This window comes from Xenia sp. Carnegie-2017, unplaced genomic scaffold, assembly GCF_021976095.1.
Source record: "Xenia sp. Carnegie-2017 unplaced genomic scaffold, XeniaSp_v1 HiC_scaffold_24, whole genome shotgun sequence".
Lineage (NCBI taxonomy): Eukaryota > Metazoa > Cnidaria > Anthozoa > Malacalcyonacea > Xeniidae > Xenia > Xenia sp. Carnegie-2017.
In genome coordinates, this window is record NW_025813487.1 from 14,894,307 (window position 1) to 14,918,435 (window position 24,129).

General features: G+C 33.9%; 1 protein-coding gene and 2 long non-coding RNA genes across 3 annotated transcripts; all 3 read left to right on the plus strand.

The window, feature by feature from the left end:
* The first annotated feature begins 3,578 nt into the window (after positions 1–3,578).
* Positions 3,579–5,027, plus strand: LOC124451249. The gene is made up of 3 exons (XR_006950389.1): positions 3,579–3,660; positions 3,787–3,883; positions 4,209–5,027. It is a non-coding gene; the product is annotated as an uncharacterized LOC124451249 (long non-coding RNA).
* Positions 5,028–7,729: 2,702 nt separating this feature from the next.
* LOC124451248 lies at positions 7,730–12,444 on the plus strand. The gene is made up of 3 exons (XR_006950388.1): positions 7,730–7,944; positions 9,696–9,784; positions 12,133–12,444. It is a non-coding gene; the product is annotated as an uncharacterized LOC124451248 (long non-coding RNA).
* A 2,377-nt stretch (positions 12,445–14,821) lies between these two features.
* LOC124451242 (nephrocystin-3-like) lies at positions 14,822–23,310 on the plus strand. The gene is made up of 4 exons (XM_047001873.1): positions 14,822–14,928; positions 20,555–21,537; positions 21,814–22,209; positions 22,644–23,310. The coding sequence occupies exons 2-4, from the start codon at positions 20,583–20,585 to the stop codon at positions 22,922–22,924; spliced, it is 1,632 nt and encodes a 543-aa protein (XP_046857829.1). The 5' UTR covers positions 14,822–14,928; positions 20,555–20,582; the 3' UTR covers positions 22,925–23,310.
* The last annotated feature ends 819 nt before the right edge of the window (positions 23,311–24,129 follow it).

Genomic DNA, 24,129 nt, shown 5'->3' on the forward strand with positions numbered 1-24,129 from the left:
GAAATTCACCAAACCGAACAAAACATTTTCGTAGAGTATCAAGATGTTTTCAAAGGTATTGGCCTCGTCAATGGTGAATACCACATCGAAATTAAAAGTGATGCTAAACCTACAATTCATCCACGAAGAAAAGTCCCACTGAGTTTAATGCCACGCTTGAAATCAACACTAGAAAATCTCACGGAGACAGGAATTATCAGCAAAGTTGACCGAGCTACAGACTGGGTAAACAGCCTGGTCATAGTAGAAAAAAGAAATGGAATGCTACGACTGTACCTAGATCCCAAACATCTAAATCAAGCCATTAAAAGAGAGTACTACAACCCACCGTCAGCCGAAGAAATCTCAAATAAACTCAATGGTACTGAGTTGTTCACTGTAATTGACATGACAAGCTGCTACTGGCACAAGAAACTTGACGAAGAATCTTCTTACCTTTGCACATTCAACACTCCATTTGGGAGATATAAATTTAACTGGATGCCATTTGCAATCTGTTCAGCATCTGACGTCGCGCAGAAAATAGTTGATGATAATTTTTCAGATATCCCTGGTGTACTTGCAGTCTATGACGACATCATCATCGCTGCTAAAGACAAAGAAGAACATGACAAAACCCTCATCAAAGTCCTCGATCGTGCTAGAGATCGAAACATCAAGTTCAACAAAGAGAAAATTCAACTACGCGTCAAAGAAGTAAAATATCTGGGCAACATTATAAACGCCAAAGGGTTCCACCCAGATCCAGAAAAAAATCAATGCAATCCTAGAGATGCCCAAACCACAGAACAAGCAAGATCTACAACGTTTACTAGGTATGGTCAATTTCCTGTCACAATACATACCCAATATGTCTGAAATTACAGCCCCATTAAGATCATTGCTTAAGAAAGATATTGCATGGATCTGGCTCGCAGAACATGATGAAGCTGTTACCAAGATAAAGGAAGCACTAACCAGCAGCCCTGTCCTTAAGTTCTTTGACAACGACCAGCCAATAACTCTCCAAGTCGATGCATCACAAGGGGGCCTTAGAGCTTGTCTGATTCAAAACGAACACCCTGTCATCTATGCATCTAGATCTTTTAATAATGCAAAAACACAGTATGCACAAATCGAGAAAGAACTTCTCGCCATAGTATTTGCATGCGAACGCTTAAACCAATATGTTTATGGACGAGAGATCATAGTAGAAAGCGACCACAAACCACTGGAAGCAATAATGGCTAAGCCACTATGCCAAGCTCCACCCCGGATTCAACGCCTCTTAATAAGACTACAGAAATATCAAGTAACAGTGAAATATGTTCCTGGAAAATACATGTTCATAGCTGACACTCTCTCTAGAGCATATCTCAAGACCGACGGTGAACAACTAGACCTCAATGATGACATCGAAGTCATGGTTCAAAGTTTAGTCACCAATATCCCGGCGACATCAGAGAAGATAGCTGAACTCAAAGCTGATACCAATAAAGATGAAACCTTTCAAACTCTAAAAGAGACAATCAAGCAAGGTTGGCCAAAACACCGACAATCAGTACCAACATGCATCACACCCTACTGGAATGTAAGATATAAACTGAGTGAAGCCGAAGGACTCCTATTTAAAAATAACAGACTCATCATCCCATTATCTATGACGAAAGATATGCTATAATTAATCCATGAAAGCCATCAAGGCATAGAAAAGTGCAAGAATAGAGCTAGATTAGTGATATACTGGCCAGGTATGAATAATGACGTTATTACTGTTGTATCTAACTGTACCGTTTGTGCCACCTTTAGAAGCCAGAACCAAAAGGGACCCATGATACCACATGAGATACCTGAGCTCCCCTGGCAGAAAGTAGCATCTGATCTATGCGAATACCAAGGTAAAACCTACCTCGTGATTGTAGATTATTTCTCAAAGTACATCGAAGCCAGTCTGTTACCAAATCAAACCGCAAAAACTGTCATCACACACACAAAGTCAATTTTTGCACGTCATGGTATACCACAAGAACTCATATCAGACAACATGCCATTCAACAGCAGAGAATTTAGAGGGTTTGCAGAAATCTGGGGATTCAAAGTCACCACATCTAGTCCCACATACCCACAATCCAATGGGCTTAGTGAAAAAGCTGTGCAGACTGTCAAGAGGATCCTAAAAAAACCTCAGTCCCCTATATTGGTCTCCTCGAGTACACGAACACCCCTGTCACCGGTATGTCATATACACCATCACAACTACTAATGAGTAGAGCAACCAGATCCTAACTAGCTGTATCAAAAGAATAGCTACAACCCAAGCTAGCAACAGATGTTACAAAAGAATTGAAACGATGCCAACAGACACAAAAACACTATTATGACCAGAACTCCAGACCATTGTCGCCACTCACGGAGAATGAAGGCCTAAGGCTACGTCAGAACAACACTTGGGTCCCAGCCCAAGTACTATATCCCGCAAAAACACCTCGCTCCTACATAGTTGCAACACCGAATGGCCACAAGTATCGACGCAACAGGCGACATCTCTTGAAGACTGAGGCAACAGCCGATTTCACCACAACAGCCTTACCGAGCACAGATGATGATAACCAGGCTGAAGCAGAAACCACTGTTGACGAACCTGGAGCATCTTCACCCACTCCTCCACTTAGAAGGTCTACAAGAACCCAAACAATACCTACTAAATACAATGACTATGTAATGTCTTGATTACAAATATTAACACTTTATAGACTGTTAAAAAAATCTCTTATTTTCCTGGTATTCCATTGAGAGCCAAGTTATGTTTATAATTTAGTCCTATTGAAAGAAAGGGGATGTAATGATAGTTGCCCCTTATGGGACACCCCTATGCTTGTAGGAGTTAGTTGTTAGCTCAATAAACAAGTTTCTACTAGTGAAAGTTTGGGAGAAACTTGAAATTACTTGGAAACACTCGCACTTCGTGCTCGTGCTTGCCATGTAATTTCTCGTTTCTCCCAAACTTTCCCGCGTGTTTCTATAACTCTATAGAAACTCGGAAAAATGTTTTCTATTTCTTAAATAGCAAATGTGTTATTGAACAATCTAAATCATTGCTCTCTGCGTAACCATTATTTGCAACTATTTTAATAATGCTCGTTTATGACATATTGTATCAATTTACTGTATAATTCTCACATCGATACAATGAATGAAAAACTCAGAGTCTTGCTTTGCATATATTTCTAAGTAATTTACAAAATAGTAAAACAGTTGGTTTATTTGCTGTTTTTAACATTTTGGCCAAGATGCCAGCATTATCGCAATAATTATAGGAGCGTTTACTCTTGCTGTGCAGTCTTTCAAAGAATTGAGCACTTGACAAAATACCGAACACTTAAAGAATCCTATAGCAAGCATACTATGATAAATGCATTGTAGTGTTAAGGTTACTATAAATAATTTTCATCTCAAGAGTTGAAAAATATTACAAATAACAACACAAATAATCATAAAGCGTATGCGTACTTTACATTACAATCTATTCTTAAGAATTCCGATGCACAGTTTGATTTGCGATTTATATTTATCACATATATGATGACCTTGCACAAATTTTAAGTCTGATAACCTTCAAGGTGAAATTATTAACAGTGAAAGAGGCGTAAGATAAACAAGAAACATCTAAGTGCTAAAAAGGTATAACGTGTCAGTTAAAACGAATGGTTGTCAAGTTATTTCATTATGAAAATGAAATATTTAGCAATGCTAATATATTATTTATTTAGTGTCGTACGTTAAATTCTATAATATTTATAATTTAAGAAAACCAGAAAATATACTTATTGACCATCTTCAAAAGAGACTTGAAATACGAACAAGATACTTTATACTAGCTGAAAACAAGTCGTTCCTTGCAAAGGTAAGAGTTTGTGATAAATGTGTTTGTATGCATGAACAATGTACATAAAATTTGACAGACAGATATGATAGTTAGTGGCCATTTGTCTGAAATATATTTTCGCAGCATCCTTTTCATTATATTATATTTATATTACTTACAGCATCGTAGACTGTAGGCCTTCCTGGACATAATTTCTCACGAACTTCTATTTTATATGTATTAAAAGACAAAATAAAGTACTATTAGTCAGAATTAGCACTAGCTATAGGTACATAACGTTATTTGTAAAACAATCAGAAAAACTTTAGATATTTCAATAAAAATTGTTATTATCGTTATACAGATGATCCAGGTGAGGATGGTACGAGGCTCTCACCCATTGAAATCGATGGACTTTCACAAAAGCTAGGGGGAGATTATTACAGACTTGGACTTCGTGCTGGGTTGTCAGACGAGGTTACCAACATAAGGAACAACAATTTTCAATTTCCTAGTCCAGAAAGCAAAGCTGCAGAAGTACTGAAAAGAATAAACAACAGGTTGAAATTTAGTCGGATGGAGCTAGCTGATCATTTAGAGAAAATTGGCTTTGGAAGATTGGCCGACGACTTATTACGAGGAAGATTACGATAGACGGATAGAATCACCTTACAATTCCTGAATAGCATACAGCTTTAGTTATTTGTGCTTTATACCATAAAAATTTGCAATAATGAGTTGCTCAACTACTTTACACTTTTTTAAATTCCAATTTATAGTAAATTATGCACGTGTAAAGATAAATCGAGCTGTCTCGTATTTGAATAAGTCCTTATTAGTAGAGAAAACAATCAAATAAAGGCAAATAATCTCTATGGTTGAAATACTGCAATCAGGCAGTTGATTTGAACTTAAGAATAGGATTTCATGTAATATCTAGACACATGTCAAGTTAATAAGAACATATTTTAAAACGTTTTTGTACCTCTACTTAGCAGAAAAAACAGGCATTTAATTGCATAGATGTAATTGGCACCAATGTAACGTAATTTATGTCAAACTTCATAAAACCAGGGTAAAACAAGTTTATGTAAAAATTGTATGCAATTGTCCAGATGTTTTAATGAGTGATAGTTTTGCCGATTAGTCATTTTACAATAAAATTTATTGATCCATACCAAAAGCAATGTTATAGAGTAAATTACTTACAAAACCAAAAACCTTTGGATTTAAAGGTAAGTATATGCTGATAAAAACAGTCCACTAGAACTATTTTCAATTACCGAGACTTGAACACTTTACACGCAAAATTCATGTCAGGATTCAGGGGAAGATAAAAGGTAATGCGACTGATGCCAGTGCCCAGAAACGCACAGTGAGGGAGGGGGGGTGTTTTTTCATATATTCAGCTGTGGACGTTCAATTTCTTTTGAACGTAAATTGCTTAATTCCATCAGAGAGTTGCTTTGAAAAAGAAATCAGTCAGGCACAATTATTGTTTATAATATAAGTTGTCTGAAAATACCGTGCCTAGTTTCAAGGCTGTATATAAAATAGCGAAATGTGGGACCATTGCTACAAGAAAAATTTAGAGTTTGAAGGAAGAAAATTTGTTTGAAAGCAAAAAAGCTTAGAATTCTCAAAAGGAGAAACTTAATTGAATTAAAAAGGAAAATTGAAAGGAAGAACAAACTTCAGAATATATATGCTCACTTTCAAGTACATATATGCACACTTTCAATGTTTGTGAAGCTAATTCTTTTTTTTGAATATAAACGTCACAAATCAAAGGAATATTCATCCCAATGTATCTACAATTGCTCACTCATGGACAAATGACCTAATAAGACAAAAAAATTTAAGAAATTTTTTCTAGACAGGAAAAGAAAGTAGCTATGTGAAATTAAAAAGCACAAGGAGCAACATCATTATGATCCTGGACCTTACATGTGTTTGCCTGCAGATTATAACTCATACAACAATACGCTTTTCAGGCGTTCACTCGTGCTACTCGAAAACAGTGTTATTGTGTATGTTTGCGTATTGTAATGGTTGTCAAACAGCACAACGAACTTCACGGCACTGCAATCTCACATATGACAATATAATATGTAAGAAAATCATGCATTTTTCATTATATATGTCATTAGTGACACTGACGCTTCAAACGATCCAAGAAAGATTTTGATTGGTTCAAGGACTTCGTATCAATCGCGGTTTGTGTAGTCTCGCAACAACAAAAAAATATATTTGAACTGTGGCTTATTTTCGATAACCCGAGAAATAATGCTTTCATCATTTCAAAATCATTGATGACATTCATCAATGAACTTAAGTCCTGTTTTTGATAAGCAAAACCGTAATAATTGTACAAACAACTCAGCAAAGATGTATTGCTGCAAAATTGCGTGAATGGGAAACCAAATTTATCGTAATATTGGTGACTGGAACTGTGAAAACTTGTAGCTAACTTTGTATTTCCGGCATTATTTGGTATTTATGATTGATCGAACTATCCTTGACACAAACTTCCTAGCAAAGGCAAAGTCAAGTTAGGCCAACAAAACTACAAATTTGTAGTTTGCACGCCATTTTTGAGCTATATTTTTTACACTCTACACGTGTTTACGATACCTTTTCTTGCTGCAATTTGTACGATGTGTGGTTTCTGTACACCGTCTGAAAAAAGTAGTAGTATCATCATCAGTACATCATTTGTGAAAAAAAACTACTTTTCATTTTTAGCATTTCAGTTGCTTTTGATGCACCGTAAATATGTATTCGTACATTGCAGTCTGTTTTGTTCGTTGTAAATAGAGAAAGAATCTATAAATTTCTACATTATTTGTTAGTGTAGATGGAGAGCAGATTTTAAGACTAAATCCACCAAAATGCAACGTTTCCATTGTACTAAACTGAATGTGTGTAGTGACCATTGCAGGTGTATTTTCTGTTTATGGAAACTTTGTCATTGTCAAGGTTATGATTAAAAGTATACCCATAAATTAATTTTGTTTTTCTTCCCACCAAATTTTCCGTTTATTTAGTGCACTTTAGTGAAAAAAATAATTCAATTTAGATAGCATGCCCAGTTTTTATGGCTTAGACAAATTAGGCTTCTTATGGCCCAAAGCCTTGGTAGTTAGAAGTCTGGATGTAGCGTTTGTTTTGACGTCACGTAAGGTAGTCAGCATTTTGCTTTGTTCACTAAGCATTACACTCAAACGCGTTGCTACTTTGCAGGAGTTTTGGTGGATTTGTTCACTAATACTATAAAATTTAAAGATTGGTCTGTAATCATGTTTACTACAGTGAATCCACTTCTGAAAAAACAGTCAGTTAGGCTCTTTGGATGTAACTTTATTTTGGGGTATATAATTATGGCAGATATTAATATCATTAGGATTTAGAGTATTTGTATGCTGGCTCTTATGTTAAAGTTAACAATAATGAATCTACGTCAATTGTGTCATTGAATAATCTGAATCACTGAAACATTTTCTATCTGCGTAACTATTATTTGCAACTATTTTAATGAAGCAATGTCTATGAGAAATTGTATCAATTTACTGTATAATTTTCACATCAATATAATGAATGAAAAACTCAGAGCCTTGCCTGCTAAATATTTCTTTGAGATTTACAATCGCATAAATTACAAGAGCGTATAATCTTGTTGTGCAATCGACTTTCAAAGAATTAAGCACTTGAAAAAAATACCAAATGCTTCAAGAATCCTATAGCAAGCATACAATGACAAATGCATTGCAAAATTAAGGTTCTCATAAATAGTTTTTAACTCCAATAACAAAACAGAAATCGTAATGCGTATCTGTACATTACATCACAATCTATCTTTAAGATGTTTTGAATTCCGTTGCACAGTTTGACTTGCCACGTATCATAACATATATCAGCACAAAGAAGGCGTATAATGGTGACCTGGCATAAAATTTAAGTCTGAAAACCTTCAAGTTGAAGTTATCAACAGTAAAAGAGGCGTAAGATAAACAATTATTGAAAATCTTCAAAAGAGACCTGAAAGACGAACAAGACACTTGATACTAGCTGAAAACAAACAATTGTCGTTCCTTGAAACGGTAAGAGCTTTGAATAAAAGTGTTTCTATACATGAACGTTTTATGTAAAATTTGACTGACAGGACAAATGAATGATAATTAGCAGCATTTTGTCTGAAATGTATGTTTACAGCAACTTTTTACTTCATGAGGTAGACTGTAGGCGTTCATTCGCATAACTGTGCACTAACATTTATTTTATTTATGCCAACATATAAAATAGAAATTTGAATCACAATCAACACTAGCTAGGTACATTACGTTATTTGGCAATATTATGCACATCCACAACGAAGCGAATGCATCAGATAAAGATATTTGAGCCCAATGAACTTTTTACAGCAGAACAAAATGATGATTGATGAGATCACATTTCAACACGACATTAACGATGACTATATGTTATTGCTGAAGCCAAACATAAAATAGCCCATTGTAGCTTAATCATTATTGTTTCACGCTGATATCACGTTTGAATCAATTTACTATAAAATTCTCAGATTGATATATACTTGTTGAAAAGCTAAAACTTAATTTGTATACATTTCTGTGAAATTTATTAAACAGTCAAACACTGCCTATTTCAATATTTTGGTCATAATATCAATGTTATTGTCAAAGTTATTATAGCGTTTACTTTTGCTGTGCAATCAACTTTCAAATAACGCATTTGATCTACGAAGCACTCGAGAAAAGCCAAACGTTTTACAGAGTCCTAAGAATACTATGATCGATAAATGCATTGTAAAATTAAAGATCTCTTTAACTAAAGAGTCAAAAAATAATATAAACAAAACCACAATACAATGTCGTTAATGGCAGATGGTCACAAAATATAGGAGTCGCAAAACCCATGTTTTGCAACGATCGTGACTGAAACATCACACGAGTACAGATGAGTACATATGACTGACATACGAGTACATACGACTGACATATGACTACATACTGGTAACAAGTATACATATATATATAACCCTAACCCTATATAGTCGTATGTCACTCGTATGTACTCGTATGTCACTCGTATGTACTCGTATGTCAGTCGTATGTAGTTGTATGTACTCGTATGTACTCGTATGTACTCGTATGTACTCGTGTGGTGTTTTAGTCACGATCGTTTTGCAACTCGCATTACATTAGCCATCGTAAGTTTGTGTCATAATGACGATGGCTTATAAATAGACACCTGAAAAACGCCAAAAACATTAAAACACGTTGTCCCATATTCGTGATGTCCTGTCCTTTTAAAGTGCATAAGAAACTAAATTTTGATTTTTGATTTTTGATTTTAAAAGTTTCGTTCATACAATTAAATACTATTGAAATAAAAAAATTTTCTTTTCTTAGATACTTTTAACCGCAGGAGTGTAAATAAAATGTAAAAATAAACATTCACATGCATATTATCCAATTTAGAAACAAAGATTTCTAGTGTTAATAAAAGACTTACTTGCTTATTTCAAATGGCAGGAGTAAACATATATTGAGTGTGATTATTCAACTTGTTGATGAACGCGTGTCTAGAGAGGAGGTGAATAAAAAAACAGTGGAAAAATTAGTAATTTCCGTAATAAATACATAATGACAAGAAAACTTCTGAAATCATGCTTTGCCAAAATTCTGAAATTAAACGAATAGGGTCGTACAGTGCAGAGACTGAAAAGAAAAAAACAGCAAACCTAAAATTTATCATTGATTTTGATGCTAGTCATCAATTTATGTATACATAATATAATTTAAATAAATTTTTGTTTTTTATATCCAAAAAGCATCCACAACATCCACCCCTGAAAAAAATTGGAAACTCATCAACCTGGTGGAAAAACATATTCAAAAGCGCAAGAAATGGCAATGTATTGTAAGTGCTGTTTATGTGGGTGATGCATTGATAAAAAAACAATAAGGCTGCAAGTCTACGTCAATTAACAACATGCATTCTTTATAAAGTAAATTGTACAAAACCCTCATTACAAACACCACTCACCATTTATGAGTTATATGCACACACACCTATTCCATCTGCCTCTGGTTCCAGCAGATGACAGTTAATGACAACAGATGACAGAGCGTTAGAGTTGATGATAGTACATGATGTTAAAAGACCATAGATTACACAGGTTGACAAAAACAATGTAATATATACCCATAACAAATTACGAACATGAAACTGTTAAGCCTTCTGTTTGTGACTCTTTCATATTTCGCGAATTGCGACTAACTCATTTTCTCAAGAAATCAAGTTGTAACCAAGTAGGAATATTTATCATGATTATACAGTAGCTGGGTATAAAATTGATCATCACTTTCATCTGACATTAATGACGAAAGTATTAAGATTTGTTGCTTGTTGTTTAGTGTTTCATTTAGATGCAAGTGTAAAAATAAGCACTACATGACAAAAAGGATAAGATTGAAAGTGGACCATACTTTGACGAATAAAAAAGTTGTTACAGCAAGACAAGGACAACACGTAACCAATTTTTCCTATTTTGTTTATATATATTCACAGCATCCATGCAGGGAAATATATATAAACAAAATAAGATAACTATATTCACAATAGATAGTATTAAGTCTCATGATAAACTTTCAAACAACAAGAAATTTCATAAACCTGTGAGTGTTACACACAAATATTTCACCAACGTCGTCATATGCAAATTACATTTTCATAATGAGGTAAAAGCACTATTGCTAATGTGCATTTAATATAGACGACGATTTTTTTGAGAATCGATATGTTTCGACATCTCATGATGCCATCTTCCGTATGAATGAAAAAATACATAAATCATTGAAAATCTGAGGAGTTACATAGGCAAATAAATTTATTTCAAAAGGTGAAGCTATCTAACTTTGCGCATCGCAGTTTCTACTATTTAGTGCATTGCTAGATGCTACTCGTCAAAAGTGTATCGCATTTTGCCAATCGCGACATGCTCATTGTTGACGGCTGTATAAATAAAACTATATTCATAAAACACATTGTATAATAAATGAACTATAGTCATAAAACACATTGTATAATAATTGAACTATATAGTACTTTATTCATAAAACACATTGTTTAATAAATGAACTAATAAAAAATAAATTCATAAAACACATTGTATAATAAATGAACTATATAAAACTATATTCATAAAACGCATTGTATAATAAATGAACTATATAGACCTATAGTCATAAAACACATTGTATAATAAATGAACTACAAACAACACCAAAACTAAAACACTACACTCTAATATTATTAACACCAATCATATTCACAATACACCAAAACCCATGGCAACGCATCACCCCATCCACCAAAACCCCATCCAATCACATTAATCCACCCACTCATCCAATTAGACGCTCTAAACGTCTCCAAGCTAAAAGCACGTGTAAATAAATATTTTTCATTTTGATGAAGGCTCGAAGCAACGAGTCGAAAGCCCAATAAAAACTCACTTTAAATCCGGAGAAACTTTTATCTTTTATGAAATAAATGAACTATATAGAACTATATTCATAAAACACATTCAAGATTATTTAGCTACTCATGAGTATTCCACGTTCATAGTGAAAGATGCGGTAAAGTTCAGCAATAGAAATTAAGCCTATCGCTCAAAAAATCCATAGTAGACACTGAGTCGAGAATATCTAAAATCTACGTGCAATGGTCTTCAGATCAAAATGTATCATCATGGCTTGAAAAATAAAATACACTAGTTTGTCTTAACATAATATTATAGAAACATATGTATAAGAATTTATACAGCCTTCAGCTGTTTGCATCCTACATCAACAAGACCTAGAGGCTGAGCTATTAAATGCTTTTTCATTGAGAATCAGAGGGAACAGATTTAAGGCGTGATTTAAATCATGTCATTCTTGATGCCCAACAGCTTAGATGTATACATGCACCATATCTTTTTGAGTTTCGGTGTCCCTTTCGATCTCGTATAAGTGTTGTATAAGTCTCAAGCTTCTTGAGATAATAAAAGCTACTCAGATAATTTTCCTAATCACTCATTAAGTTTTTGATTTTTTTGTAACTTTTTGTTTTTAAAGAAATATCAAATTTCTTCGGATATTCGAAAAATTGACACATTTATCCGCGCCAATCATGAATGTTAACAGCCAATCAAATGGCATGAACTACCCAAAAAGCCATATAAATAAAACTGTTCTGCTATAATATTATGTTGAAATTTGTAGTTGCAGAATATCCTGAGGATGGTACAAGACTCTCGGACAATGAAATATTTCATCTTTCAAAAAAGATAGGAGGAAATTACAATACACTTGCACTTCTTGCTGGTATGTCAGACCAAGCGGACATCGTTAGGGCCGACAACTTCAATTATCCAGGTCCTGTAGAAAAAGCTACAAAAATACTGACATATATAAATGACGATGACACGTTTAGTCGACAACAGCTTGCAAATCATTTAAAAAAAATGGGACTTGGAAAATTAGCTGGGGAACTCTTACGTGGAGAATTTCGAAATCCGGACTCTGAAGAAACAACGGACGGCCCAATAGATTTACGATAAACAACAAACCTAATCATTTCTATTTAACACATTTCGCTTTCATTTTTGTATAATTTTAGCAGACACTAGCACTTTCTACTAAAACGTTTGAAGTTGTATTCTTTTAATTTATGGTAAATTATGCACATTCATGTAAATATGGAACGAGATTGTGTTACATCCTTACTAGTGTAACAATAAAATAAAGCATCCTTATGCTTGAAAAGGTAATTGAACCAAATAATGGGATTACACATGATGTATTCACGAAAAACCAATATTTATAATTAAAAGCACATGTATCCGATCAAAAGGACTGTAATTTTTAATTTTTTGCACCTCATTCAATAGAAATAAACCTTGCATATAATCTAAAAGTTTTCGCTCTCTAGACCCGCCTTTTTTGTAGATTTCATTTTCATTTTCACGCCTTTCACAGTCTTCAGACTTAAAACAATTGCACACCACTTTAAGCAGCACAAGATGAATATCAAGTTCAATCTCCTCGTTTATAAGAATGCAATGGTCTATACGATCAAATCCTTAACTGAAATGAGCAAAGAAGAAACAGACGTGCAAGCACTCCCACTGTCAAATGTCAACCCTCAATTTTTCCTTTAAGTTGCAGGAACTATTTTTACAGAAGAATTCTTCCATGATTTTAGCTAAGTGAGATGTCAGAGATATTAGACGCAGATCAAATTATAAAGATTGTAGCGGGGAGACATTTGTTGCTGCATGAACATATCATTGATGATTTTTTTTAATGGACAAGTACAGACATTTATAAATTTCCTGTTCGACCATCAAAAGTTCTAGAGCAAATTCTTCAAATACCCTGTTTGGAAATAGGTCTAGTCCAATAGATTTGGCTTTCGGTAAAAAAGAAAGTGCTTTATTGACCACTTCTTTACAGTCAAGGAACTCGTTTTGCACTTATAATTTGAGCAAGAAAGTAACAAAGGTGTGACGTTGTCTGTTATACTTAAGAAAAGGTCATTAACTTTATCAGAGAGTACCTTTATATTTTCTTTAACTCTTAGGAGATGACAGTGCTACTCCTGTTGAGTATCCTGACCCATAAAAATACTTTTTATTTGTTTCCACTATTTATGTGAACAGTCATATTACGTATAGTTTCACATACAATTTGATGCTTAACAGACATCCTAATATCTCTTCAGTTTACATGATTACATTTTATACACAAGTAAGCCACAAAAAAATTTTGTAAAATAAAAAGCAGTGTTTCTGTTTATCGATGAGTTTGTTCAAAGAATCTGTTTTCAGCCACAAATTTCAATGTTCATAAAAACGATACGTGCATAGTTTAACATCTTATTAGCTCAACTCTGGTTCACTAACAACAAAAGAAAAAAAATATTGTTTCTTTCAAAAAGAGTTCTCTCTTTATGTCACGAAGATAATCGAACCAAGCTCTAAAGATACATTGCATCCTGAGCAACCTCCTTTTTGATATAAGATAATATTATATTATTGTATTGTTATGTATTCAATTAAGTATGTACTATTGTCAAAATCAAAATCAATCTACACATAAATATATTTATTGTTGGACACTTACTTTAATCAGCATACTTTAAGAGTTTTCCCTGGTCAGGAGATATTACAGAAATTAGTGACTAAAACATAGTAACCAACCATATGTCATGTGTGGTGATAAAGTAAGCCTCTAGAGCCAATTTTATCGTTTTATATTATTTTATTATTGCGATGAGTTCGGACAAAACACTATATGAGGTGGAATGTTGCTCACCAAAATGTTGTGACACTCATATGCTAACCTTCCTCAATGAATGGCAACATTTTATAATACAAAAATCTAAGATTTAATATCTTGTAATATTATTGATTACAAAAATATATTCAATCTGCACAAGCATTGTGTGCAACTATCTTAATTAATAATATTTCTTTCATGCAAATAATGCTTCTCTGGTGACGACATGCTATAATGTTGCATTAATTTACTTTATAGCTGATTCTCGTGGAGAAATGTTGAAATTATGAAAAGCATAAGAATTAGGTTTGAATATTGCTTGAGATGATGAGCAGTCAAAAGTTTTGCATTTGATGTTTTTAGCATTTTGATCAATGTTAGTATTATTGCTAAAATTATTGGAGCATTAAATCTTACTCTGCAATCGATTTTCGAATAAAACATTCGAGTATAAAAAACTGGAGAAAAGACCATACATTTTAATCGCTAAACTAAATTTTTCATAAATAACAATCGAAAGTTGTAGATATCAAAATTTAAGATCATAAAGCGCATCTTTAATTTACAGCTATATCACATTCTATGTTTAAAAAATTATTTAAATTCCGTTCACAGTTTGACTCGTCTCATATCAGTTCATATAATCATATAATTGTTGCTGATCTTTAAAAGAAGCTCGAAAGGCGAACAAATATACTTTCTTAGCAGAAAACAAGTGTTGATCGTTCGTTGATAAAGGTGAGAGCATTTGTTTAATGTGTGTTTGCAAATATACATGAAAATTTTATACAAAAATGTTATGACTGCATGAAATGATCATGTAGCGGCATTTTATTTGAAATATATTGCTTGGATTTCTTATTGGTGGCACAACTTACTAAAACCATTCATCTTGACATAATTATTGATTAAATTCAGTAAACTTATATAAGCAATAAGGATCGATGTGTTGAATCTTTACAATTGAACAACAGAAATAAAAATACTAGCTACCATCATGGCTGACCGCCACTAAAATGATTACAATTCGCGCTGTACGTTTATCAACGTGACTAAAAATTAGTGGATTTAGTAACCATTGCATATAAATACTCGTTGACAGTGGTTCTCTATTTTTGTGTTCGCAGTTTCAAAATCACAGCTGTTTTCTGGCAAAGCTATTATATTATAAATTAAGTATTGTCAATTTTTGATATTTTCATACCCAAGAATTTTACATCAACATGAAATAGTTTTGAACGTTCAAATAGCTATGTTTGATGTACATTTTAAGAAAGTGGTTTTAAATGATAAATTGCTGATAGTGTTGTAGCATAAAAAGACAAAATTCTTATCGGTCTTTCGTTTCGATACGAGTTAATTGCACTTCTAAAACTAAAGATCGCGATTTATCTAAAAAACTGATTTACAAACTATCAAAAAACTTTCAAGTGCATCTAATTCACCCCTTTCAAGAAATATTTTCTGTCTGCATGAGAGCATTTGTAACTGCCTTTCGCTGACATGCTAATATTGTATCAACTTACTGTATAATTAATGTGTCTAAATACTGAAGCACAAAGCTTTGCTATGTACATGTTTCTTGACATTTATAAAACACTTAAAGGATTTTGGCAACGAAAATTTTTTTTCATGCGTTTATCATAGATAGCTATGGAATACTTAATTTCGTGTTTTCGTGTCTCTTTTGAATTTTGCTGTTGAAAAAATTTGACATAAAGTTGAATCCTTATCCGCCATTTTTAAAAAAAAGCCTTATGCTAAATTATGCCGGAATACATTACTGACGTCATTGGCTGGTATCCACTGAATGACACAATATAAAATAATAGTATTATAATAATATATAGCAATGATTTAAAATTGTAGCGAGAGACTTGCCGAGCGGAAATCGAATACGTGTGATAAAAATCAATGCCCAACATAAAGTTCTGATTAGAGCCATAGAAATAGACCAAAAAAAAACAAACTGTGAAATTTAAATTTATTGTGACGTTTCGTCTTTACTCAAGACATCTTCAGACAAATAATAAGGCCCTGTTCACACGATACCGGATTCGTTTGATACCGGATTACTTTTCGTACCGGATAGGCCTTGCGTTCACACGGCTCCGCTGCTATCCGATACGCTTTGTATCGTTTTCCGGAGCGATTTGACTCCGCTGTGGAAGTGGTATGAAAACCAATCCGATACGTTCCGTTGTCGTGTGAACGCTCGAATCCGATACGTTCCACTTTGGCAACTAAGAAGTCCATGCGATTTTTCAAAAATGAAAGCAAACATAGCGATACAAACTATGTTTTAAATGAATAATCCGCCAGCAAATATAATATATCTTCAACATGGCATGTTTAAGCTTTTAACAATGAATTATCGCAGTGCGAAAAGCTTCTTTCTAGTATTATTGTAATGGCAACATATATTCGGTCGTATTTGGACTTTACACTCTTCCAGTCCTTGCGCCCATTCGTAAAAAACCTTAATACGCCTAAGAAAAAACTCTACTTAGTTATCTGTCAAAAAAATTTCTCATTTCTCACGAAATATTTGCATTAGCAACCATCGTCGTTATCGCTTGAACGCACAAGTACTGGGGCGATATAAAAACTTATGTATCGTCTTATGAATCCGGCATCGTGTGAACAGAGTGCATTTTTCGTATCGGATTGCTCAGCGAATCCGGTACAAGACGAATCCGGTATCGTGTGAACAGGGCCTAAATAGGACGTTAAGACAAGGTATTATATTTACAAAAAGGTGTTAAATTACTACTAAAGGAAGCGGTGTCGAATGGATACATGATAAGGAAGTTTGGACGTGAAATGAAGAGAAATTAAAAGAGGTTAAGTGGAATGGAGTTTCCTTGCACATTAAGTGAAGGCTTGTGTTTATTATTAGAAGGCTTTCATGGATGGAGAGTTCATAAGTAGCGTTGGAAGAGGAGATTATTTTAAAATCGTCTAAGTTGGGGGTGTGTCCAGTTGCGTTAATGTGAGCAAGAATGCTTGATGATGCAGGGTGGGAAACTTGGTTGCCTGTAAGGGGGGATATTCCCAAGTGCTCCGAAAATCTGGTGTGTAGATGACGTGTGGTTTGACCCACATACGAAGCGTTGCAGCTTCGACACTTGAATAAATAGACTACTTTTCCGCCCTTCTCAACGTATCTCTTCTTTCTTCCCCTTTAAGGACAAAATTCCCAAACCTCTGAGATCTGGTGTAGTCTATTTATTCAAGTGTTGAAGCTGCAACGCTTCGTATGTGGGTCAAACAACACGTCATCTACACACCAGATTTCGGAGCACGGGAAATATCCCCTTACAGGCAACCAAGTTTCCCACCCTGCATCATCAAGCATTCTTGCTCACATTAACGCTGGACACACCCCAACTTAGACGACTTTAAAATAATCTCTCTTCCAACGATACTTATGAACTCTCCATCCATGAAAGCCTACTAATCAATAAACACAAGCCTTCACTTAATGTGCAAGAAACTCCATTCCACTTAACCTCTTTTAATTCTCTTCATTTCACTTCAAACTTCCTTATCATGTATCCATTCGACACCGCTTCCTTTAGTAGTAATTTAACACCTTTTTGTAAATATAATACCTTGTCTTAACGTCCTATTTATTATTTGTCTGAAGATGTCTTGAGTAAAGACGAAACGTCACAATAAATTTAAATTTCACAATTTGTTTTTTTTTTTTTGGTCTATTTCTATGGCTCTAATCAGAACTTTATGTTGGGCATTGATTTTTATCACACGTATTTAATATATAGCACATTTGTTCACTGGAATTTTAAAACAAAAACAACAGTCGGCGGTTGTTAAGACTAACAAAAGTTGTGTAGTTTATCACGCTTATATACTTTTCCAATATTTAGTCGTTATAAGACGTAGAAATGTTCATTTTAGCAGATCTTACAACTAGGTTTTGCCGACATACCAAGTGTAAGCCCATTATACACTGCACATTTCGTGCAATAGAAATATTTTATTTTCCCATATTACAAACCTGTGACCAACAAATGAGTTATACGTTTAATTTATTATTTGTATACATAAGAGTCTTTGAAAGATTATGTAGTTTTATATAGGTGATAAGCTCTAAGCCGCTATGTTTTGTTCTTGACTGTAGAGTTTCGTTTATCCGTAATGTTTTACGCGCGTGTTTGCGTGCAAAATGTACAAGTACACTTTTCGATTAACTTTATAACTTATGAATGAATACAAGTTTTGGGTGGATCACTCATGCATTTTGCTTTTGCGCAGTTAGTGACAATCCTTTGACAATGATATGGCATCGCTATTGCAGATCATAACAAAGAACATCAAAGAGCGTCTGTCTAAGACTAAATTTACGGTCTTTCGTGATAACATGCGTATTTAAAATGTGAATGAAGTCCGTCTGGTGACGCGAAGCGTTTTCGTATAAACACAAGCAGGAAATGGTCTTCGATGTTTCTTCCCCAAAATTTGAAAAATCCACCTACAACATCTTTGATAGGCAACTAATCGATACAGCTTGTGTATTCTCTCTAGATCCTCATCAGACAGGGGCCAGTTTTCTTCAAGATGCCGACACACGTCTATCTTTAACACACTTTCTGAGAGCATATTGTCCCTAAATTCTTGGTGTGTTGTCAAGCAATTTACTCCTTGAGTTTCTGTTTGGCCTAGCAAAGCCTCATACTCATCGTATTCAAGCGCTTTTTCGTGGCAACAAAAACACTCGATTTCCTTTTTTGACAAAGTACAATGTCCACACTTACACCAACTAAGAGTTTGTAGGCGCTAAGCATTTGCTTTCTCAAATTTAGCATGTATTTCATCCTCCGACGAGGACAAGTCGCTCTGCTCACTCTCCTGTTCGGAACCACTTTCTTTCACTAGTTTCGGCCTTCACTTCAGGTTCATATTGATAGGGCAGAACTTCGCCCGGTTGATTTTCGTGTATGTCATCCATTACAGCAAAAAAAAAACCGTAAAATACGCTTTAAATGTGTTTTAACGCAGTCAATCACAAAGTATATTGTATTGTTGTTTTGACTGCTCACCAGCCAATGACGTCACTACCGCTCGAGATAATTTTATCAAAATTTTATCCAAGATGGCGCAATTTATAAAACTTTTGCTGCAAATTTCTCAGCAACAAAATATTTTTGAGAAAAATTTTTTCTATTTTAGTTGTTAGACATCACAAAGGTTCAAAAATATGCCATAAAAATTTTCGTTGCCAATGTCCTTTAAGCAGCTTGCCTATTTACTGTGTTTTCAACATTTTGGTGAAAATGTCAGAACTGTCGTTGAAATTATTGAAGCGTTTACTTTTGCTGTGTAATGAACTTTTAAATAACACACAGTAGCAACACTCGAGAAGGACCAAACACTATAAATGCTAAGATAGATGCATCGCCACATTAAAATTGAAGTTACATAACAATAACACTACAATTAAAAAATGAAAAGTCATAAATTGGATTTTTATTTTACACAAATATCTATTGATAATTAAATCTTGTTTCAAAAAATAACTTATCATATATCGATATATCTTGCACGGATGTCTATAGTAAGTTTTTCGAAAAAATGAAAGTTTAAGTCATTCTCAGTTAATATAAAAGATAGACAAAGATTGCATGTGTTTATTGAGTCATCAACATAAAAGTAAATTGTTGGCCAGGGGGGGCATAGATAATATGATAAAATTAACACTTTGAATTATTTCTTACAAATTATAATTCTTTCAATTATTGCCTTTATACAAGGTGCATAAAACAAAATGCAGTGGGGAAAACGTCGCTAAACTGATTTTGATAGTTGGAGCTTCAATCTTTTTTATTTTACGGTAAAATTGTTGCACATATAATCATTTTTAAAGGTAAAGTTTTATCACCGAGAAGCAATTTTTTTGTACAATCTATTTTGAGATAGCTTCAAGGTAGCAAAATTTTCTCTCTAAAAATGGCTAAAATTTGCTACAGTTTTACTGTCAAATAAAACATTGGAACTCCTCATAACTATCTATTTCTGCACCATACGTTTTTGCAAACTTTGCGTGCTTATAAATTTAGAGACGTTGTCCCACCTGTCTACTTTTTTGATAAACTCTGCAGTAGCTTTATATATTTTGTAACTTACTGTATTAGCACTCCGTACATTAAATGAAAGTAAACGATTTTTAGTTTTGAATTTTGTTTCACCATCCGTTTTTTCGTATCATATTTCCACTAATAGTAATACAAATTTCTAATAAACATTCTTATTGTGACGTTTTAAATTCAAAACCCTGGATTCACCTCTATCATCGATAATATGTTGCTAAATCATTAAACAATCTAGTTACTTTTTACTATAGTTTTGGAAAATGACATAAAGCTAATTTTATGGACGAGTTCTTAAAGTTAGAAGGCAATTTGCGAAGTCCAGACGTTTTTCATCCTGCTGAGCATTTTACCAGCTATGGTAAGGTGGAATATCACCTCAGAGAATACGAGAAAGCTAAAGAAAATTTTAAAAATGCTCTTGAATGTTGTGAAACTTTCCCGGGTTCAAATCTTCATGTTGCTAATTTAAAGCATCTCGCAATGACTTATACCAAAACTGGAGAATATCACAGTGCTAAAAAGAATTATGAATATGTTCTGAAAATTCTAGAAACATCTCCAGGAGCAGATCATGGTAATGTTGCTAAAACTTTAAATAATTATGCGTGGCTGTGTTATAGCACTGAAGAATACGACAAAGCTAGAATAAACTTTGAAAAAGCTCAAAAACGTTTTGAAGAATCGCCAGGTCCAGTTCATCCTGATTTGGCCAGTTGTTTGGCAAATCTCGCTAGGACATGTATCAAAACTGGAGAATACGCAATAGCTAAAGAAAGTATTGAAAAAGCTCTGACAATTCGGAAAAATTTGAAAGGGCATGATCATGAAGATGTTGCTAAAGCTTTAAAAATTCACGGTTTGTTGTGTTATAGTACTGAAGAATACGACAAAGCCAAAGATTTTTTTGAAAAAGCATTGGAACTTTTTAAAAAATTGCAAGTTCCTGATCATGTTGATGTTGCTGATTGTTTAAACAATCTTGGTTTGTTGTATTATACCACTGGGAAGTATGAAAAAGCTAAAGAGTTTTTAGAAGAACGTGTGGCAACTTGTGAAGAATCGTTAGGTCCATATCATGATGTTGTTGCTGAGACTTTAGAGAATCTAGTTATAGTGTATGAAAAAAATGGAGAATACGAAAAAGCCAAGAAGTGTCATGAAAAAGCTAAGGAAATTCGTAAAAAAGCGCAGGAAACTCGTAAAAAAGCTAAGGAAATTCGTAAACGAGCTCATGGTAAGTTTTATCATATTAATGTCTGTCAATGTAAAGATGCATTAATTTGTTTCTTGCCCAAGCTGCTCAGATAATTTTCCTAATCACTCATTAAGTTTTTGATTTTTTTGTAACTTTTTGTTTTTAAAAAAATATCAAATTTCGTCGGATATTCGAAAAACTGACACATGTAGCCAGGCCAATCATGAATGTTAACAGCCAGTCACAAGGAATGAACTACCCAAAAAGCCACATAAATAAAACTGTTCTGCTCTAATATTATGTTGCAATTTGTAGTTGCAGAATATCTTGAAGATGGTACAAGACTCTCGGTCTATGAAATCTTTCATCTTTCAAACAAGATAGGAGGAAATTATGATACACTTGCACTTCTTGCTGGTAAGTCAGACAAAGCGGACATCGTCAGGGCCGACAACGTCAATTATCCAGGTCCTGTAGAAAAAGCTACAAAAATACTGACATATATAAACGAAGATGACACGTTTAGTCGACAACAGCTTGCAAATCATTTAGAAAATGTGGGACTTGGAAAATTAGCTGGCGAACTCTTACGTGGAGAATTTCGAAATCCGGACTCTGAAAAAACTAGAGAATACAAAAAAGCCAAGAAGTGTTATGAAAATGCTCAGGAAATTTATGAAAAAGCTCAGGAAAGTCGTAAAAAAGCTCAGGGTAAGTTTTATCAAGTTAATGTCTGCAAATGTAAAGATGCATTAGTTGGTTTCTTGCCCAGTGGCTATGAGCAATAATAAGCTTTAGTCACGTATATGCTTTATATCAGTCAGCAATGCTGCACGGACCTTTCAAGGTAAAAGTTGTAGATTTTTCATACCAAGAAAGAAAAATATTTCAAAAAACTAAAGATAAAACTAAGTAGCTACAAAACCTCATTAACGAAAGATGAAAATTAAGGCCACTTCCGTGGAAAACTTTGGGGAAAGCAAGAGTGCTTGTTTGTGGGATTTTTAAACGCAGAAAACTTAGAAAATAAATTAAAAATATCCTTTGAGGTTAACGATTCTTGCGGACGTATTAAAATGGTAAAAGCCAATCAAAAGGCAGGAACCTTAGCCTATTGCTATTATTGCTGATATTTGTTGTTACAGATGATCCAGGTGAGGATGGTACGAGGCTCTCGTCGATTTCAATCGATGAACTTTCACAAAAGATAGGGGGAAATGATGACAGACTTTGTGATGAGATGTCGGACAAGGTTACCAACATAAAGAACAACAATTTGCAATATCCTAGTCCACACAGCAAAGCTGCAGAAGTACTGAAAATAATAAACAAGTCGGATTTTAGTCGGAAGGAGCTAGCTGATCATTTGAAAAAAATAGGCCATGAAAAATCGGCCAATGACGTACTACACGGAAGATTCCGATAAGTGGACTGACACTCCTTGTAACTCTTACATAGCGCATTCCACTTCCCGCCATTTATATTGTAAAACCTCAGGAAGAAGGTGTTCCACTTTTTAACATTCTTATAAGCATAGCCGTAAAACTTGTGGGGAAGAAAGGCCAGTCGGGGAATATTCGATGGAAAGTCGGGTGGATTAGGTCATTCAAGAAAGAAAATAAACCATTGGAACTCCTCATAACTATCTATATCTGCTTCTTAAGTTTTTGCAAACTTTGCGTGCTTGCCAATTTAGCGACGTTGTCCCACCTGTCTACTTTTTTGATAAACTCTGCAGTAGCTTTATATATTTTGAAACTTACTATATTAGCACTCCATGCATTAAATGAAAGTAAAGTTAAATAAAACTTACAAAAATTTCCATAGCAAAAATCTTTACATCATGGCAGCGAATACCGGAAATGATTGAATTTTAATGGCAGCAAATTTAAATACATAAAGTAAAGTAGTCATATTTTTTTGTTTATTTTTTAATGCAAATGGGTAATATTAAAGAAATAGAAAACATTTTCCAAGTTTCTACAGAGTTTGAAAAACACGCGAAAATTTTGGGAGAAAGAAGATATTGCGAGGCAAACTTTAACAACAAACAAAACGACTTGTTGGCCAGAAATTTCCTACATATGTAAATAGAAATTAATCCAAGTCATAAGCACGTTTTCGTTTGACTTAACATTAAGCACATATCACGAACAAATTTCATGTAAATACGGTTGAAAACATACTATTATTTTTACAATGCTCATTAATCTATTTCATTTTATTGATATACTTGACAGGCTCAACTTATGCACCCACGTACTTTTTTTATGAGTAGTGATAATTTTTATGTTCATATTTATATTCTATAAGTTTGAAAATTGATAACCCAGGCATTTAATATATAAAAGATAAAAGTTATTAAATGCCTGGATTACCAATTTTCAAACTTATAAAATCGACATATGGGATAGATATTCTCAGAAGAACAAGAAAATGGGAATTATTCGCACGTAAAGAGTCATCAACATTGGAGCAGCTTCACTTCCTACACAAATGCAAACAACGACGCTCTAAACGTCTCCAAGCTAAAAGCACGTGTAAATAAATAATATCCTCATTCTGATGGAGGCTCGAAGCAACGAGTCGAAAGCTCAATAAAAATCATTTAAAATCCGGAGAAACTTTTAT

Coding starts and splice junctions, on each gene's coding strand:
- LOC124451242 (XM_047001873.1), top strand. CDS start 20,583: ATGGACGAGTTCTTAAAGTTAGAAGGCAATTTGCGAAGTCCAGACGTT. Junction 21,538..21,813: donor AATTCGTAAACGAGCTCATG/GTAAGTTTTATC, acceptor TGCAATTTGTAG/TTGCAGAATATCTTGAAGAT. Junction 22,210..22,643: donor AAGTCGTAAAAAAGCTCAGG/GTAAGTTTTATC, acceptor TTGTTGTTACAG/ATGATCCAGGTGAGGATGGT.